The sequence below is a fragment of the Lepisosteus oculatus genome, chromosome 18 (genome assembly GCF_040954835.1).
Source record: "Lepisosteus oculatus isolate fLepOcu1 chromosome 18, fLepOcu1.hap2, whole genome shotgun sequence".
NCBI classification, from domain to species: domain Eukaryota; kingdom Metazoa; phylum Chordata; class Actinopteri; order Semionotiformes; family Lepisosteidae; genus Lepisosteus; species Lepisosteus oculatus.
The window spans coordinates 15,681,697-15,695,566 of NC_090713.1; the positions used below are offsets into that span (position 1 = coordinate 15,681,697).

General features: G+C 40.7%; 1 protein-coding gene across 3 annotated transcripts in view; it reads left to right on the top strand.

The window, feature by feature from the left end:
- The first annotated feature begins 2,598 nt into the window (after positions 1-2,598).
- LOC138223914 (NLR family CARD domain-containing protein 3-like) overlaps positions 2,599-13,870 on the top strand; it is a 296,882-nt gene continuing 285,610 nt past the window's right edge. For 2 of the 3 annotated variants that reach the window (XM_069180101.1, XM_069180103.1), the window contains exon 1: positions 2,599-4,166. In XM_069180101.1, coding sequence (XP_069036202.1) covers positions 2,701-4,166 — 1,466 coding nt within the window. In that variant the 5' untranslated portion in view covers positions 2,599-2,700. Of the gene's footprint in view, positions 4,167-4,415; positions 5,164-13,870 lie in introns of those variants that run through there. The other variant, XM_069180104.1, reaches the window with a different exon arrangement.

The window sequence follows — 13,870 nt, forward strand, 5'->3', positions numbered from 1 at the left end:
AGTTCAGTTAGCTCTGAAAATCAGACCATAACAGAGAACATATCCAGCCCTGAGCTTGCTCTCTAGGAGCTCAGTTTACTCCTTTTAGACACAGGAGGAAGCTCCTCAGCAGACAGGTTCTGTGAGGAGAGGCCAGGAAAGTCCCACAACAGGGACTTGGGAAGAAACAACATTCTGAAAACAATTACTTCAAGTTATTGCAGCTTAAGGTGGTTCTACAAGCTACTTAGTTTTCACACATGACTTCTGCATGTTGGCTTATTTTTTGTTAAATAAAAAATGACATAGTGGAATCTGTTATGTGTTGTTTGTGTCACGGACACGGGCAGAGATCCGTGTCAGGTCTTGTAGTAGACCCTATGCGGTGCGGTAAGAGCTGGAGAAAGCAGGAGGCGTGGTAAAAGGAAACACACAGGGGTTTAATAGTGCACAAAATAATGGTGACAATCCGTGAGACAGTGAAGGGGGAAGACAAAAAGGCATCCAAATCCAAATGGGTCCGAAGGCAGGTCAGGGCACAGTTCAAAAGTCCATCAGCGAATAATCCATCCTGGAACCCGACAAGGTTAAAATCCCTGGGAGAGGGGAACACACAGACAGGCAAAACATGGAGGTCCAAAGGTGACGGGGCGAGATCCTCCAGACCCCGGGCTCAGGGAGCGGGAGGTGTCAGGGATGAGGCCTATGCCCTCAGGAGACGGACGTAGGGTTTCCTGGTGCCAGGCGGGCCTCGCGACATCCTTACCCTAATGATGAGCCCCGAGGACTGGAGGAGCTAGTCTTTAAATAAAACACCTAAGGGGGTACACCTGGGGAGCTTAATCACGGAAACAATAACGGGAGTAGTGGAGTGCCCTCTAGGGAGGGATGTCGGCGTGACAGTTTGTCACCTGTTAGGTTGACCTAATTTTAGGATCTGGTAAGGACCAGATAATTTATGTCCTGATATATGAAGCCATAGAATTGAAAGGGGGTGTACTTTCTATTTCACATGACTGTATATGCAACTGTTAAAGAATCATGTTGCACTATCCAAAGAAAAAAAACGTTTTTTCTGCTTTCACATTCTTCTCTAACTCTACACTACTCCTCACCCATGTTCACTCTCCTGTCTCAGTCTCTTACTCTTTCTCCCTGTCTTCCACCCCCAGGTGTTGAGTTTGTGGATAAACACAGGGCCACTCTCATTCAGAGGGTGAACCCAGTTGACCCCATAGCGGATGAACTGCTCTCAGAAAAGATGATCCATCAGGAGACCTACAACAGGGTCCTCACTGCTGAAACCTCTCAGAAAAAAATGAGAGAGCTGTATGGAGACCTGGATTCTGGGGGAACAACAGTGAAAAACAAGTTCTACACAATTCTGCATAAGGACTACAGACATATTGTCAACAACTTGGGTAAGAGCATCATTCTCATTCATACTCACTCTTTTCTCTTGTTTTCTAATTCTGTCCTTGCTTCTCACAATGTCATCTGTCATCATATAAAAATTCATTAGCACATAGCAAAAATGGCAAACTTCACTTCCTTGCTTACTGGTATATAGTATGTAGTGTATATAATGATTACTTGTGGATTTTACTGAGTATACTGCACTCACTAACAACTATTCTTGTGTTGATATTTACTTTTTATTTACTTGTATTTTAAAACAACTTAATATCATTATATATAGACCTTATACAAGGTGGAACAACTATATAATTTATATGCTCACATATCACAATGATTAGACCTATTCAATTAAGAGAAACAAACAGTGCAATGTAAGAGAAAGTGAGCTCTAGATAACCCAATATGAATGGGTTTGATCAAGAGCAGTCATAGTCAAGGGTAAACAACCAGTCACAATAACTTTAACAGAACAGGGAGAGAAAACTCTCTGTGTATTGTTACAGCTTCGTCACCAGAATGCCAACAGGCTCCAGGTTCTCAAACACATGATACAGGTTGGTCCAATATTTAACATTTTCAGTGTGAATTTTTCTTTAAGATAGAGCCCAGGGCTGGTCACTTGGTTTACTAAGTCAAATAATGGCTTTCTGTTAAATATAACATTTAAAGAATGTACAGAAGGAAATCAGAAAGAAAGCCAGTCTCACTCATTCTCCAACCACAAAACTCTACATGACTTAAACCAGCAAGAAAACGGATCCAGATAGTGAGGGACTTGGGAAGAGGTCTAGTAAGTAGCTCTAAGGGGAGCTTAGGCTTTTGTTTGCTGTTTAGTTTTAATTTTTCACTTTATACAATATCTTTTAACTTATGGCTGTTTTGTGTTTTACTTATTTATATACATCAACCTGCTTAAAACAGGTGTGATGTGTGTCCTTCTTGGACACTAATTCTACAGACATATTACACTGTCAGGATTTCTCCTGCAGTCTCTGACTGTCCCTTTACTATCGTGTTTTAGGGTGGCTGCAGACACTGAAAAACAAGCACAAGGAAGCTCTGAAGAGGAAGTTTGAATTTGTGTCTGAGGGAATTGCTAAGCCAGGAGAGCAGACCCTACTCGATGACATCTTTACACATGTGTGGATAACTGAGGGCAGCTGTGTTGAGGTGAATCATGGACATGAGGTCAGACAGATAGAGACTGTCTCCAAAAGCAAAAAAACAGAGATCCTCTCCATCAAGTGCAGCGATATTTTCAAGCCACTGCCAGAACAGACCAGACCCATCAGGACTGTACTGATGAAGGGAGTCGCTGGCATCGGGAAAACATTCTCTGTGCAGAAATTCATTCTTGACTGGGCTACTGGAAAAGACAACCAGGACTTTGACTTTATATTTTTTCTTCCATTCCGTGAATTAAACTTGATCAAATCAGAAAAGAGTTTACAGGAACTGGTTCAGTGTTTCTGTCCAGAGATAAAATTCTCTGAAGTTTTAGATTGCCACAAAGCTCTGTTCATCTTTGATGGTCTGGATGAAAGCAGACATCCTTTGAAATTTGAAGAAAATGAGATCTGGTCTGATGTGAAAAACCCGACATCAGTGGACGTGTTGTTAACAAACCTCATCAAGAGGAACTTTCCTGTTAATTCTTCCATCTGGATCACTTCCAGACCAGCTGCAGCAGGTCTGATCCCTCCAGAGCTCATCAGCAGGGTGACAGAGGTCCAGGGGTTTGAAGACCAGCAGAAGGAAGAGTACATCAGAAAGAAGTGTAAGAACAGAGCTCTGGCAGACAGAATTATTTCACATATAAAGACACTGAGGAGTCTTTACATTTTGTGCTACGTTCCTGTTTTCTGCTGGATTGTAGTTACTGTTCTGGAGCACACATTGGAAGAGAACAGTGGGGAGAGTCCAACAACACTGACAGATTTCTATACAAACTTCCTGCTTGCCTTACTGACAGCAAAGAAACAGAAGGAAGAGAAAGAAACTGTCCTCGAAACAAATCAAAAAGTAATTCTGAAGCTGGGAAAGCTGGCATTTGAAAATCTGGAGAAAAACATCATAGTGTTCTATGAAAAAGATCTGAAAAAATATGGCATTGATCTCAACAGCTCTTCCCTTTACTCAGGGGTTTGGAAGGAAATATTTAAACAAGATTCAGTCTTATTTCTGGAAAAGGTGTACTGCTTTGTACACCTGACTGTCCAGGAGTATTTTGCAGCTCTGTATGTTTTAGGTTCCCATAAAAACAAAAATATTAACCCACTGGAGGAACAAAACCCACCAGCTTCCACACTGTTCCACTTGAATAAAGTTGCACTTGGAAGAGCCATCCAGAGCAAGACTGGTCATCTTGATCTGTTTGTCCGATTCCTTTTGGGGATGCTAATGAAGAACAACCAGGAGCTTTTGAGGGGATTCCTGTCACACACACAAGATCATTCCAGTGACATACAGGAAACAGCAGGATTCATCAAGGAACTCATTAGAGAAACTTCCTCTCCTGAAAGATGCATGAACCTTTTCCACTGCCTGAGTGAACTGAAGGACAAGTCTTTAATGGATGAGTTCAGTGTGACTCTGGATAAAGTAAAGCTTTCAAGACAAAGACTTTCACCTTCCCAGTGTTCAGCACTCGCCTATTTCTCACTGCTGTCTGAGAAAGAGATTGATGTCTTCAACATGAGTGAATATGCTACATCAGAGGAGTGTGTACGGAGATTGCTACCCGTGGCAAAGAAAACAAAAACCCTTAGGTAAGTACCTCAGATTTCCTTCACATACAGTACAAGGGCCAAACTGTCCCTGTGAGGTCTGCTGGCTGGTACTCAGTAAACAGATATATTAATCTTGTGGTCTAGCATACTTTTTATTTTTCAACATTAAATCCTATGATGACTACTTTAACTTTTTAAAAATTAGTTATTATTGATTCTACAGTATAATGCGAAAATATAAAGCTACTGGCAGTTTACCAAATGAAAAGCCCACAATTCGAACTTCAGACACTCCAGCTGCAGGTGTCGGCCCAACAGCTCACCACAAGCCTGACTCCACTCAATTGGCTTGCAGCCTGGAGCTCACAGTCAGAAACGTGGCGGTCAGTGTCTCAGTGCTGAAGCAGCTCAGATTCAACAGCCGTCAAGGCCAAGGTGACAGAGCTAGAGAACTGTAATAGAGTCAATCAGGGGGTCTCATGTTACTATTCCTTCTCTGAGTTTTTTCTCTTTTTTTGGAGCTTCTGGGGAAAGATCTACATGAGCCCCCCACTCTCAGGTGCACAGCCTCGCCCTGTCATCATGTGCTTTCACCTGTATGAAGTGAGGGAATCGGTGCTGATTTTTTCAGTTTATTTTATTGTCTAGTTTTATAGTTATGTGGATATTGTTCATTACATTATATCACTCTCCTTCACTGGCTAGTGTATTTTATATTATACCTTATACTGAATTGCAATTAATCAAATTAATACAGTCAACTTTGTGAGCTGGAATGCTGAAGGCTTAAATCATCCAGTAAAATTATTTAAGAATGAATGACAGGTGAAGGTAGGAATTGCATTCCTTCCAAAAACTTCTTCTTATGTCTGACCAATTTATGTTTGTGGGAATTGCACAAGTCAGACTTGCTACAGGCTGAAGCAGGCAAGGACTGTACAGAAGCAGCCACTATACCACACTGCGGTACACTGCCCACAGAAACGTCACTGGACAAAGAATATCGATAGCACTTATAATGTGTTAGACATTAGTGAAAACATTAGCTTTATTCAATCTGTTGCACCTAAATGCACCTAATGTAGAATATTAATATGGATTCATGTAATAAAAGGGAAATTTTGGTAGCTGAAAATAACAAGTTTCTTAATGTTTTTAACAATATTAATTTATTATTTTAAATATATTTATATAGATGGTAGTGGTAGCGTATTGTACGTTCTTCATGTGCATCGGCATGGAATTGTTTAACTCTATGACATGTGGTTATTTTGGAAATATTTTGACGTGCTTGTTTTAAATACATTTTGCAGTGGTTATTGTTGTAATGGAATTGAAAGGCTTGTGAACTGAGTGATGTTTTGGTTGAGTGGTAGAATTTTCACCTGTGAACCAGAAGCTCCACAGATCAGGTCATGCCCAATACATCAGTGCTTTTAGTTAATAGACTCTTTCTTTGATAGTAAAATACAATAAGGTGCACTATATTGACTTATTATTTTTATATATCACAGTTTAACATTAAAATAGTATACTAATAAATGAATAATGTAAGTTAGTTAGCAAAATGTGAATAATGTGAGTGAAAACTAGTTCTACCAGATGTTCAGAGAGAGAGTCAGAGAATTTAAAGATGCCCTTAAACAGAAATCACAATTGTGGTTTTTAAATGCCTATTTGTTTTTAATATTAATTATTAAAGCCACTACACATAATATATTTTTAAATAAGTGATATCTAATATAAAAGAGAGGAATTAATAAGACAAAAATTACAAACTGTTTTAATGTTGTGCTACAATCTCTCTTGTTCCCCTTCTTCTCCACTTTGATTATGAGGACGCTGGGACCCCTGCAGGTTGAGAAATGTGGGAAAGTGGAGGAGGGGTGCGACAGGCAAAACATGAAAAAAGAGGATTTGATATCATGAGAATTTCAGTGAGACAGGTCATGCTGTAATATGCGTGGACAGTTTAAACTGAATAGCAGTTCTTTTCAGTGTAGCAACATGAGCATGCTTAAACTTAAACAATCTTTAACCAACAAATTTGAAATCTTTTAATACAGAAGTTATTAACCTATTTCATACTCACATGCGATTTGGGGAAGGGTGTGCCCAGCAAGTGTTTAATGAGCATCAGGAGTCTATTTCGCAAAGTGAGACTACTCAACCAAATAGCTTTAGTAAATTGACAAAAGTCTGTACTTTCAGGTTTCATACAACAAGATCAAATTGTATTTGGTTAAGTAACAACAATAGCTCTTGGAATTCATGTGTGAACTGGCTTCATCACTATGTTCTCCTTCCCACTGATAGCTGATGTGTGGAGAGCATACTGTCACTTTGGCTGCCTTTGCATTATCAAGTGGTTGCTACACACTGGTCCTGGTGGAGGATAGTCTCCATTATCTGTAAGTGCTTTGAGTGGAGTGTCCCTACTGCAGTTCAGTCCGTTTTGAAACTCTTAAGATGTATCAGTTTGCTTCCATTCATACTGTAGGTAATTTGCTTTTCCTGCGGGAAAAACGTGGAAGAGCAAGAGAGGAAGCATGAGAAAGGTGCAGTCCACTGCTGTAAGTCATAGAAATGTTAGTCAGTGAAATACAATGTTTTTTTTAAGCCATTGTGTCTAATATATTTTTATAATGAAAATCTTTAACTCATTCTCTAATAATGTCAACAGAGTACACATTAAATATTATTTTTATTTGTTTTATATATCAGTCTGTTAAATATTCACATTACATTCACAATCTCTTAAGCCTTTTGCAGATGGCTGCCAAGTTTCACTCTATTGTGTCACCATTTGCACATATGATGAGAATGATACAGCTCTGTGAAAGTTGCCCCCCCACAAATGAAACAAACGATGAAACCCACCACGTTTGTTAATGCTCTGTTAGTGCTGTTTTGTGCCACTAAATGTAGTGTTTGAGATGTTTTTGTTTTCAAGATATAGCACCTTTTTCGGGGGTGTGATGTCACTCAGCTCCCCTAAAATGCCTCAAGGAACCGAACAGGTCTTATTGATTAGTGCTGTGTTTGTGCCATTGAAAGTGGCTTTCTAGCTGCTTTCATCCCCAAGACGTAGTGCCTTAATTTGGGATAATTGCATGACTATGTATGACAATCTTGAATTACCGATTGAGAGTTTGTAATTTTCTGTTTGTCTGGCCTTTGATGGATATTTTGCATTTGAATACCAGTATTTTCATTGTGTCTATGTGAACAGTAAACTTAAATAATCTCCAATATCATACTATAACTGCAAGAGTTGTCATTTCAGCCTAAAAAGCAAATGTTAACAATTACATTTTCTAAAAAAAATAGCTTTAACTGTCATGTCATAATACTTTGTAGCTGTCAGTGTCAGTATTTCTTTAAACCGAAGAAGTAATCAGTTTTTCATTGTGTCCTTTTTAAATATGCAATTCAAAAAACATCTAAATGCTTCAACTCGTCTTTTGATTTATGTATTTAAAAAAGTTACAATGAGCAACTTCCCCCATTAAAAGACCATTGTTGTACTTCTATTTTCTGCAAAGCAAATACATAAATGTGGGAGAGTACGAGGAAATTGGATTATATGTTTTTGTATGATCACTGTATGTACTACAGTACATTGAATAGCACTGGAATCACTACCACATCAAATATATAGACCAATAATACTTGAAAATATTTTTGTTAATTAAACAACATTTGAAGAGTGTCTTCTGTATAGTATTTGAATTGGAACATTTGTAAAGTTATGCATCTGCCAATCCAACCATTTTAGTACAGTGCTGTGGGGGAGCTGGAGCTTATCCTGGCAGTCAACTGCCACAAAGCAGGGTACAACCTGGACGAGATGCCAGTCCGTTGCAGAGCACACACAGATACAGACATGCACGCATTCTCACCAGGACTCATTTCCCAGAAGCCAATTAAACTACCAGTAAGTCTTCGAACTGTTGAAGGAGATGGAAACACCGAGGGGAAACCCATGTTAACACGAGGAAAACATGTAAATGGCACACCAGGAACATAACCCTTTCAATTGAGCTACCTTAAATGACACAAACAGTCACAAATGGAGCAGTAACGAATGAGACCGGTTCAGCTCTACACTTTGTTGGGGGGGCTGAGTGACGTAACCCATCGCCTGTAAAAATAAGAAACTAGACATTGGAAAATGGAAGGAGCACAAACACTAGTGCCAGATCATCTAGGTGATGCCACCTTGTGTCAGAGAGGCGAAAGGTAGCTGGACCCAGTTACTCTGTGACCTGCATGGGGAACTCCATAGATGTCTGAGCTGGATATGCCTGGAGTCTGTCCTGGGAAAGTAGAAGTTTGTGTCCAAGCATGAAGGTGGCTGGTGAGCCGCCAGCTCTATGGCGAGCTGTGTGGCAATGTGGTGGAGCAGTGTATGGAAGAGTTCAAGTTCAATGGAAATTGATTCAGTGAGCTCATACAATTAAAGAATGCAAATGCAAATATACAACAAATTCAATAATGGAGTGCATCCACTCAGCATATTCACAAAACATCCTAAACTCACACCTTTAATACAATAATAACAGTGAGATAAGTATCAGTAGGGCCTAATAGAGCCATGCAAAAATATCAGAGTTGAAATGCAGAATATATACATCTCACAGCCTCCAAATAGGTGCTGTTATAGACCTAGTAGTCCTTGTCTTAATAGACCTAATCTACTTGTCAGAGGGGAGAGAAGTAGATAGAGGTTGGGCAGTGTGGGAAGGGTTAGCAAGGATCTTCAGAGCTTTGCATTTCAGAGTGAGTCCACAGAAGGAAGGTGACATCCTATAGTTTTGAAAGTGATATACACTACTCTCTCTACCTGCTTCTTGTCCTGGGCAGAAGTGTTGCCGTACCGCATAGTGATGCAAAAGGCCAAAACACTCCTGATGACAGATCTCTGTAAAAGAGGTTTAATGCTTCCTGTGACACTCCAAACGTCTTTAACTGTCTCAGGAAGAAGAGCCTGTGGTGAGCTTTCTTGACCATAATGGGTGTGTTGACCTCCCATTTTAGAGTGTTGGAGATGATGGTGCCCAGGAACTTAAATTTGTCCACCACCTTTACAGCCTGACCATTGATGAGTAGTGGTGAGAGTTTGCTTTGGTCCACCACAAGATCTTTTATTTTGCTCACATTTAGTTCGAGATCGAAGTTGCACTGTTCAACTTATTGAGCTATTTAATTTCATTGTACCGACTCACCATTGTTTGTGATGAGGCCTGCGAAAGCAGTGTTATCAGCTTTTTGACTGAGCCTTAATGTGAAATAGTCATTTGTGTTCAGATAGTAAAGCATAAGTGATCAGACACAACCCTGAGGAGTTCCTGTGCTCAGAGTGAGAGGCTTAAAAATGGTACCTTCAGCTTCACCAGCTGCTTCCTATCAGAAAGGAAATCCAGTGGTCAATAGCATAGAGTCTGATCAATACCCACATCTGCTAGCTTATCTAAAAGCTTGAGAGGGGTGATCGTGTTAAAAGCAGAACTGCAGTCAATAAAGAGGACCTGGCTGCTTCTAGATGTTGAAATATGTCATGGAGCCCCAGGGAGACTGCATCCTCCACTGACCTGTTTGCTCTATAGGCTAACTAACCTGGGGTCCACGTGCAATTTAGACAGGAAGTTGGCTATAAGCCATTCCAAAACTTTCATAATAATAGACATCAAGAATACTGATCTGTAGTTATTGAGGCAGCTCACAGTGAATTTCTTAGGTACTGGTATTAGTAATCATCTTAAAGCAGTGTGGTACCTTAGCCTAACTTTAAGGGATCAATTGAAAACACCTGTAAACATAGGAGCAAGCTGAGTGGCATGATATTTTGGTATAGCTCAACCAAGACTCAAACTCAGCGGACACAGACTGCAGCCCATTGTCGGCGGTTATGGCCTAGTGGGCAAAGAGGGAATCCAGGAAGTCAGTGACCGCTTCATTAGTGACCGATAGAGATGGGGACACTATACTGTAAAAAGGCACTCTACTTCAGATGAGAGGTTAAACCAAGGTCCTGACTCTCTGTGGTCATAAATAATCCCAGGGCGTTTCTCAAAAAGAGTAGGGGTGTAACCCCAGTGTCCTGGCCAAATTTCCCATTGGCCTTTACCCATCATGGCCTCCTAATAACCCCAGTCTCTGACCTGGGTTCATCACTCTGCTCTCCTCCCCACTGAAAGCTGCAGTGTGGGGAGTGTACTTGTGCACTATGGCTGCCATTGCTATATAAAAAGCACTATATAAGTGTAAGGAATTATCTTCTGGAAACAGCTGAAGTGGAAGCTAAGTACGAAAGGCACCCTGGTGTAGCAGAGGACATCAGCACGAATGATGAAAGCTGAGGTTCCAACTGTAAGGGTGTAGAGTAACCTGAAGTGAATTTTGTGAAAACAAAGAAGCTGGAGAATTGTGTGGTGAGCTCCTCCACTGTGGGGATTGGGTACTTGTCTGGTATAACAGCTTTGTTCACTGCGCTCAGGTCCACACAGATTCACAAGCCTCCTGTCTTCTTCCTGGCCATTACCAGATTGGATACCCATGGGGAGGCATCAACCAGTTCAGGTGGTTGGTGTGGAGTAGGGGCTGGAGAGGCATTTGGTCCTTCCATTGATGATGTACAAGCCCAGCCTTTGACTTTGATAGAGCTGTAGCTGTGGTGGTTCCACACCAGGATTGGGAACCGCTGTAATACAGGGTCTAAGGAGAAACAGAGCCTAACCGAGACAGTAATGGGTACAAGGCAGCATATACTGGTCAGAACACTTTTCGGAACCCCAGTCCATCACAGGACACACAGACACAAATGCTCTGAGAAAAGGGTACATTTTCCCAAAAATTAATTAACCCACTAGTATGTCTTTTGACTGTCGGAGGGAACCGAAACACCTGGAGGACATCTACGGGAGCATGCAGACTCCATGCACATAGCACTCCAGGAATTAAACTCAGGGCCCCAGCGCTGCAAGGCAACAGTGCTCACCCCTGCTCCATCATGCTCCCATCCTCTCAATCACGTAGACCAGAATTATTGACCCTAATAATAAATCAGAGCTAATAACATCAGAATAGAAATATATCAACTATGAGAGTTGATAGTCTATCTTGAAATTTTAATTTGCTTCATGTAATTCATTTGAAAACAGCTTTAAAGCCTTTTAATAATTCACTAAGCCAGTGCTTCCCTTGAGCCTCTCAGCAAGACTGACTCCACTTTCTCACCACCACTCCCCCATTTATATACAACAGGCCAGCCCCTCCTCCTGGTTAAACCACAAACTGTAAACACTGAAAATGGGGAATGAGAAAAGGTTCTGAAAACATCAGAAAAGACAATTGTTTCACCCTAGACTAAAATAAATATATTAAAATAATGTACATTATACATTAATCTAAACATATAGCAAGTTATAGAAAAACATAAAAATTATTATAAGGCATATGGTGATCAGAATTGATGGCACTGCTATTCAGAAACAGTAGTCAGGTCTGAGTAGCATAAATATAGCCACCACAGTTGGTTTAGGGTTAGGGTTAAATGTAATTTTCAGCTAAGAAATTTGTTTTTAACCGAGTGTCCGGAAGATATGTTTTCTAAAACCAATTGAATCAGGTAAAAGGAAACTGTTCAACTTTGGCTCATCAGATTTGTGAGGGAAAGTGCACATTTCCTTGTGAATACTGCTAAATGAATGGATGATAAAACACACATTTTTCATTTTATGTTATAATAGTTTTAACAGAACAGGAAAATTTCCACTGTCTGTAAAACTCTTTTTAGTACGGCACTCAGATGCCGGAGTTTCAGTGGCCCACACACTTAGTAATACCATTCCAGGTGTTTACAATAAAATATGTAGAATTTTTTAGATTTGTTCCATTTGTCTCAAATGTTTATTTTTATTTTTTATTCAGGTTAGAAGACACATACTGTAGGGAAAGGTCTATAAGCATTTTCAGACTTGTTAAGGTCCAGAACTTAAAATATTGATCTTTGAAGACAGAAAAAAATCTATTTATTGCTTTATGTGTTTTTTTCTGGATATTTCTGTCTGGTGAGTGGAAACAGTCAATAAAGAAACATGAAGACATGAAGACAAAAAGACAATAAAGAAATATGATTTCGTCAGCATAATGCTCAAGAAGGTAGCTTCAATTTAAGCTCTAAAGTAGGGCTCTAGTGTCTACATGTCCAGAGATATTGCAAAATGTTTGAGGGGATATCTTTCCAGACAGAAATTGTCTCTGGATGTCTGTGTCAACTGGCCATACTGTCCATAAAAGGTAAGGGGTGAAGCTTGCTCTCATCACAGAAAGAGCGTTGCTGATCTTGGTGCTGAAGTTGCTCCTCAGAGAATTCAAACAATCTGAACACAGAGCCTGACTCGAGTCCTGCTGCAAGTGAGAGAACTCAGACTGTCCCAGGATATAATGCTCTTACTGCCTATTGTAGATTATTGCATAGAATATCAGAATATACATCAGAATATTATATACTCTGTCGACAATGAAGTCCAACTGTATCAATGTTAACTGAATTTAAGTGAAACACACAGCTAGTTTGTGAATCACAAGATTTCCCCTTTGGCAGACAAAGTCTCAGGCAGAATTCTGGTTTGTATGGACTTGCTCTCTCTTGGCTGCTGTCTTGTACTAAAGTTTAGTTTCCTAAATTGGACAAGGTGGAAGCAATCACATGGTAAATGTTTCACCCAGGCTTTGATTGAGAGACCAAGACAAAGAATATGAGTAAAGTTCATGACCTTATAACATGTCTGGGGGAAAGCAGGAATTCAGGGCTCTGTGATAAACCCTATGACTTTCAACAGTTTTCATCAACTGCTTATGGCCCAGCCTTGTGTCCTGCTGAATCCAGCAGGAGACCCTTAAACTCACCCTGGTCCTCTTTCTACTGGACACCTGTGGGGTTGACCTGTCCCCACTGCTTCCTTTCCTCCTCAGTCTGCTAGAGGAGTGGGGCTGTCTGTGTATGTGGAGATGAGGAGCTGCTTTGTCAGTCCTGGACTCCACTGTTTCTAATTAACTCTCATGGGAGAGCTGGAGCCAGACCTGACAAGCAATGGGCACAATGCAGGGCCTTGGAGAGGATGTCAGATCATCACAACACAGACAGAGGAAACCTGTGTGACCCAAGACAACATGCAAACTCCACACAAATAGCACTTCCGGTGAACTTCCTGAACCCAGGGTCCCAGCACTGCCATACAGCAATGTTCACCACTGAGCCACTGCCTGAACCAACCATATCCATACTCCTCAAATGGAAGACAGAACTGGGCCATTTTTCATTCTTCACCAACAGACTGCTCTGAGCCAGTGTCATCTAGCTACACCACCTGCAGATGTCCATGTCAGATTTCATCTGCACTGCCTCTCAGGTGATGCTATTAATATAGGGTCATCCCTCTATAGTGCCTTCTCTCTAGCCTAGCCTGCTCATGTCCCTGCTCTTTGGTAATAGAGTCTCATACCTTAGAGGAACTGTCTCTGGACACAGCTGAGGTGAAAGCTCTTATCACGATCCACACTCCCGCGTGCACCTCCCGGTGTACAAACCTGCGCCGCTATTAGCAATTAGCCCTGTACTCCCTGTTTTCCCATATAAACCCGTTCTCTCCATTCACAACTCACTCACTGTTGAGATAGTCATAGCTTTCTCTTGTGCGCTTTTCTTCATTAACTGTTTACAGTTTGTTGTTTGTTGT